General features: G+C 47.0%; 1 protein-coding gene across 1 annotated transcript; it reads left to right on the top strand.

Annotated features, from left to right (window-relative positions):
* The first annotated feature begins 2,747 nt into the window (after positions 1 to 2,747).
* IVL (involucrin) lies at positions 2,748 to 3,897 on the top strand. Its single transcript, XM_049614481.1, has one exon. The coding sequence runs from the start codon at positions 2,759 to 2,761 to the stop codon at positions 3,869 to 3,871; it is 1,113 nt and encodes a 370-aa protein (XP_049470438.1). The 5' UTR covers positions 2,748 to 2,758; the 3' UTR covers positions 3,872 to 3,897.
* Positions 3,898 to 6,730: the final 2,833 nt, after the last annotated feature.

The raw sequence follows: 6,730 nt of genomic DNA, 5'->3' as shown, positions 1-6,730 counted from the left end.
GTGATGGTTATGATGGATTCTGGGGACATTGCAGAAAACACAGCAGGCAAACCCCCTGCCTTATGGAGCTTATTTTCCAGTGGGAAAGATAAAAAATAAGTAAGTGAACAAATCTCGACTATTATTAGTGAAATGAAGCAAACCAGAAGATAAGCCTCTAGGTAGGTAGTCAAGGAAGGCTCTCTGGCAGACCCCAACACTTATACTGAAGCTAAAAGACACAAAGAGTCAGAGACCCTGGAGGAGCCTGCTGGTTGAAAGAGAGTAGACACCAAGCCCTGAGGTGGAGAGCCCTGGACTTGTCCTAGGAACTGAGGACACTTTGTGAGGGCCTTTGAAACCATAGCAGTGAGTTTGGATTTTATTCTGGATGAGCTAGTCACTTTCAGCATTGAGGAGGGATAAGTTTCAACCCTTACTCTGAAAGATTGCTTAAGCTATTTTTAGAGAATCGTTTGGAGAAAGCAATGAATGATTTGGTGTTGATCAAAACCATTATGCATTTCAAAAAAATGTAGAAAAAAGCAATAAAAAGCAATCATAAAAAGCAATATTTATTATTTTATATATTGTGTATTTAATACTTGTTTCTTTGCCTGGACTCATCCGTGCTTTGGATTATTTATGAACATGGCTTTCTTGAGAACTTCTGTAACTACACACTTGCACATGGGACCTAGACAGCCCCTAGGTCACAGCAAAAGACTCTTACAAGCCTTCTACTCGATTCTTTAGGTCTAAAGTCTGACCCCCTCCAGCCAGGATTTATTTCCACATAGAGCGGAGTTATAGGTATTTCCTGAGAGCAGACAGGCTGTGGGCTAGTGGTCTGGCAAACTCATCCCTCATGAGATGTGATTCTTCCACCTTGACACCACATACGCTGGCCTGAACATCCCATAGAGGCATACAACTTTCAATTCTGTGCCCTTGGAAATGAATTGCTAGGTCTAATTGTGAGAATGACCCTGTTTTGCAAGTGAAGAAATTGATATTCAGAGAAAAGGCTTGGCTGAAGTCACAAAGCAATAGAAAAAGGGGACAAGTTTTCCAAGATGCCTCCCTCACCTCCCCATGCCCAGGTCAGATGAGTATCACAGGAATGACAGTCCCCAGAGCCCTCTGTGAGTCTCTGTGAAAAGGGACCCTGAGGGGTTTTCTGCTTCAGGTGCCTGTGATGAATCAGGAAAGGGCTGGAGGAAGTTGACCAACTTGAGTGGTGAAACCAGTCCATCTTCTTCAAGCAGGGCAGGAGGCTGGGCTGGGGAACCATATAAGGGCACCCTGGCCCCTGCTCAGCTCAGCACTGCACTAGAGGCCTCCACAGCTGTCCCCACTGTGAGTCTGGTAAGTACTAGCTGGGAGCCCTGGGACTGGCACTGCACACTAGAGTGTGGTTGTGTGGCTAGCCTGGGTGGGTGCGTGGATCACTCTCAGACTGGATTCAGCTGGACTCCATGTCTTTCCAGATGGACTCAAGTCACTATGCTGAGAGACATATGCCACGGCATGGAAATACAGAACAGAGAGCAATCTGCTCCTCTCCTGTACCATCTTTTCTTGGTTTGATGTTTTGGAGAGAGACGGGGAGAGAGACAGAGAGAGAGGAGAGAGAGAGAGAGGAGATGGGGATGAGAGGAGTAGAGCCAATTTCTTCCCTGAACTGTCTTACTTGGGCTGTCTGTGATTGTGCCTTCATCAGTGGGCAGGGGTTGAGGGAAATGCATGTGGCTCTTGCTATGCTGCAGAATGGAGGACTGAAAAATGGGGAAAGACTTCTAATTGGAGAGACCTAGGCAAAGCAGTGGCAGGAAAATGCAACTGAAAGGTACAAGACTCGAAAGAACTCTCTCCACTTCTCAGGAACCTCCCAGGCCTTCCCTCCACCCCACCCCACCCCACCCCCCAGGTGCTAAGGCTGCAGTGGAAGCTCCAAAGGTCATGAGAGAAAGCTATGGAGTGGAACAGGCCAATCTGCTAACTTTTCAGAGGAGAAATCTGAGGCCCAGAGGGGCTAAGCGACCTGCTCAGAAACAGGCAGCCTTTCAGTGCGACACTTAAGCAGATTCTAGGTCATGTGACCAGTCCAGGGCATGTGCCATGACCCTGGCATGGACCACTGATTTTCTAGGACTCAGGAGTCCTCCTAAGTCCCTTTCTTCCTAGGGACTCACCTCTTCCCATCAGAGCTCATCGTTCCTTCTTGGTCAGTGGAGATTAGAAGTAAGGGCAGAGGCAGGATGGCTCAGTGATTTAAGTGTCCAGCTTGGTCTTAGCTCAGATCATGATCTCATGATTTGTGGTTTGGGATCAAGCCCTGTGTCCGACTCTGCATTGACAGTGCAGGGCCTGCTTGGGATTCTCTCTCTTTCCTTCCCTCTCTGTCCCTACCCAGCTTACACTCTCTTTTTCTCTAAAAAAAAAAAAAGGAGCGAGGGCAGAAGCAAGGATTAGGCAAAAAATGGCACCCAGCCGACCCTTGTCCAGAAACTTCAAAGACAGACCTCTTTGTTGGCTCTTTCTGGGAACAAGAGGTTCCCAGGAGGGCCTTTCTTGGCTGTCCCCCTCCTCCCCTCCACTCTGTGATTCTGGGGAACAGCAACCCAGAGTGGGTAGGAGAGCCCCAACCCAAGGTAAGAGAAGGGATGCTGAGAAACCAGGCACTGCTACAGATTTCAGGGATTCATCTACTCCCTCTGCCTTCAGTCACCCTTCTGACCCCTCCTGTCTTTTAGGTTGATCTAAAGCAGCTTCCAGGATGTCCCAGCAACACACTCTTCCAGTGACTCTGCCTCCCACACTCTGTCAGGAGCCCCTCAAGCCTGTTTGCCTTCCCAACAATACCCAGCCCGAGCAAGTGAAGCAGCCAACCCCATTGCCTGCCCTATGCCAGAAGATGCCCTCTAAGCTCCCAGGGGAGGTCCCCCAGGAGCATGAGGAGAATCATACAACTCTCGTGAAGGGGGTGACTGAGCAACAATGTGAGCCACAGCAGCAGGAACATCATCTGGAACAGCAACAGCAGCAACAGCAAGACTCACAGCAGCAGGAACAGCATCAGGAACAGCAGCAGCAACAGCAGGACTCACAGGAGCAGGAACTTCACCTGGAACAGCATCTGGAACAGAAGCAGCAGCAGCAAGAGACACATGAGCAGGAACTTTGCCTGGAACAGCATCCAGAACAGCAGCAGCAGCAGCAGCAGCAACAGCAAAAGTCACAGGAGCAGGAACTTCGCCTGGAACAGCATCTGGAACAGAACCAGCAGCAACAAGAGTCACAGGAGCAGGAACTGCACCTGGAACAGCATCCAGAACAGCAGCAGCAGCAGCAAGAGTCACAGGAGCAGGAACTTCATCTGGAACAGAAGCAGCAGCAGCAAGAGTCACAGGAGCAAGAAATTCACCTGGAGCAACATCTGGAACAGCAGCAGCAGAAAGAGTCACAGGAGCAGGAACTGCACCTGGAACAGCATCTGGAACAGCAGAAGGAGCAGGAAATACAGCAGCAGCAACAAAAGGAACAGTGTGAGGAACATCAGGAAGCAAAAAACCTGGAGCAGCAGCTGGAGCAGGAGAAAGCACAAAGGAAGCAGCAGCAAAAGGAACAGCTGGGACAGGAGAAGAAGATCATGGGCCAGCAACTGGATGGAGATCTAGCAAAGAGAAATGAGCACCTGGAAAAGAGAGAAGAACAGCAGCCAGAGCCAGCAGAGCAGCAGGAAGGCCAACTGACGCAGCCTGCATTTGTCCCAGCTCCTGGCCAGGTCCAAGAGCCCCTACTAGTCCATCCACTGAGGGGAGAAGTCATGCCCCTCATAGACCAACAGCAGCAGAAGCAGGAGGTATATGGCCCCCCAAAATATAAGTAAGCACCCCCAGTCTCAGAGGCTCTCAGGCCATCCCACACAAGTGACAAGAGAGCCAGTGGCCTCTCTTACCTCAGGTCCCCAGCCTGGTGGCCCACTTCATCTGTGAACCTGCCTAACCCTGTCCTTCTGCATGTTTCTTTGATGGGGCTGGGAGAAGAGAAAGTTATTGCCCAGAACCCATCCCTAATGAGCTCAGTCCCAACAGGTGGCCATGGCTTCTGTCACTAATTCTGACTTTGTCCCCAGTATTATAGTTGAATCTGTGAGTATTTACAATAATACAGAATAAATCCTGGAAGCCTGGGATCCTGTATTCTCTTTGTCTTTTCTCCTCTGTCTCTCACCGTGTAAAGAACCTGTGCGTGAGTCAATGGTAGCAATGGACTCTCTTGGCCAATTCCCAAAAGAGGACAGACATCTTTAATTCTGTTCCCCAAAGCACCCAGTGCATTCAGCAACTTCTTAAAAGGAAACAAAACCAAAACCAAACCAAACAAAAATAACTTCACTCATGTACCTGAAATCAATGTTTTCCAATTGCTGGTCATGAAACAGGGACAAGTTATTCTGGTTGGGGGAAGGAGAATCTGTCCACCTCATTCCAGCACTGCCTCACACCACACACTAGGCTCAATCCTAGCCCCTGACCAAGCTCCACATGTTGCCTCCAATCTCCTTTCATCTCCTCACATAGGGGACAACCATGGGAAGACAACACCAGGGAGGTGTGGGGCTCCAGCTGGGTTCTTGTCCTTTTCTGGGTGTTCTGTCTGTAGAATAGCTTCCAAGAATCTTATGAACTGTCTACTTGGCTAAGGAAGATTTTAAGAAAGTGATAGGAGCAGAATTGAGCAATGTGAGAAGAGGAGACAAGCTCAAGACTGGTGTCTGATGGGGAAAGTGACAGTGTGACTAAAGAAGGTAAAGATTGGGCTTGCTGTAATCATGGGAGTGCCAAAAAGGCTGTAGAAATACAGACCCAAGGCCACTGCAGTCATTACCCTTGATGACACTTCTGCAGTTTTACTGCCATCAGTCACATCAGGACTTGGGACACTCTCTCTCCTAAACTCTACTTTAATGCTTCAAATCACCTGCCTTTCACTATTTAACCCTATCATTGCAAGCAGGTTGTCTCAAGCCACCCCAAGCTATTTTATCACAGCAATGAGTATGTGTCTGGGGTATATTGAGACGTCCATAGGCAGCCAGATTCAACAGACCTGAAAGGCACTTGGCCTCCCTCACTCCCCGCCCAACCCCAGCAACACTCACCATGTCTCCCCCTTAAGTACCCTCTCTAGGGCAGTGATACCACCATCTGTGTATTCACCTCAGGAGAGACACCATGATCACTTCTTCTCCTCTTCTTCCCCAGGCCCTGCCCAGGACCACTTTCTTGCTATCCCTGCAACACGCCCGAGCTTGAACTGAGATCATTCCTCACCTCTTCTATTGCAGTGGCCTTCAAGCTGGTCTCCTTTACTCCCTGGCTCCCTACACACCCCACATTGCACGCATGACACAGAGGACAGGGTATTCTACTTAAACTTCTGATCCAACCTCATTGCTCCTGCTAACACTTGTCAGTGGCACTCATTACAGATCTTCCTCAGCTTACAGTAGGGTTACATCCCGCTAGACCTATCATAAGTTGGAAATACTGTAAGATGAAAATACGCTTAATACACCCAACCTACCAAACATCAGAGCATAGCATAGCCCACCATAAACATGTTCAGAGCACTTACATTAGCCTATAGTTAGGCGACATCATCCAACACCAAGCCCATTTTATAATGCAGACGTGAACATCTCATGTAATTTATTGAATTCTGTACTGAAAATGAAAAACAGATAAGTGGTATGGGTACAGAATGGTTATAAGTGTCTCAGTTGTTCACCCTTGAGACTGTGTGGCTGACAGGGAGCTTGGGCTCCCTGCCACTGCCCAGCATTACAAGAGAGTAGCATCCACATATTGCTAGCCCAGGAAAAGGTCCGAATTCAGAATTTGAAGTTTGGTTTCTACTGGAGGCATAATGTTTTCACATCATTCCATAGTCAAAAAAATCCTAAGTCAAACTATAGTAAGTTAGGAACCATCTGTACTTACTTAAAGATGAACACACTCCAGTCCTCCCAACAGGACAAGAGTTAAGAGAATCCTGGGTAGGACTGGACAGGAAGATTGGGGGCCAAGGGAGAAGTTACCAGAAAAACTCAGAGTATGCACACATTCCCTTTAGAGTCTTAGGTTTTGATTTTTTTTAAATAAACTTTATTTTAGAGCAGCTTTGGATTTACAGAAAAGTTGAGAAGCTAGTACAGAGAGTTCCAACACACTCCACACCCAGTTTCTTGTATTATTAACATCATACATGGATATAGTTCATTTATTACAATTAATAAATAATATTAATATGTTATTATTACCTAAAGTTCATGATTTTCTCTGATTTCCTTAGTTTTTACCTAATGTCTTTTTCTGTTCCAGGATTCCACCTAAGATGCCCCACTATATTTAGTCATCTTGTCTCCTAGGCTCCTCGTGACTGTGACAGTGTCTCAGACTTCCCTTTTTTTTGTTTACCTTGACCGTTTTGAGGGAGTAGCTATTTTGTAGACTATCCTTCAATTTGGGTTTGTCTGATATTTATCTTATGATTAGAATTAAGTTGTGGGGTTTTAAGGAGAAAGAGCATAGGGGTAAAATTTCATTGTTATCACATTATATGAAGACTCCTATCTATCTATAGTGCCCTGTCCTGAGTGTCAAGTATCAACATAAATTGTTTGGAATTTTCTGTATAGGAAATTTGTTTCTTCCTTCTTGCTGTTTATATGTTTAATCACTTG

This window comes from Panthera uncia (assembly GCF_023721935.1).
Source record: "Panthera uncia isolate 11264 chromosome C1 unlocalized genomic scaffold, Puncia_PCG_1.0 HiC_scaffold_3, whole genome shotgun sequence".
In the NCBI taxonomy this organism is placed as follows: Eukaryota; Metazoa; Chordata; class Mammalia; order Carnivora; family Felidae; genus Panthera; species Panthera uncia.
This window is presented reverse-complemented; position numbering and strand designations above follow the sequence as displayed.

Coding starts and splice junctions, on each gene's coding strand:
- IVL (XM_049614481.1), top strand. CDS start 2,759: ATGTCCCAGCAACACACTCTTCCAGTGACTCTGCCTCCCACACTCTGT.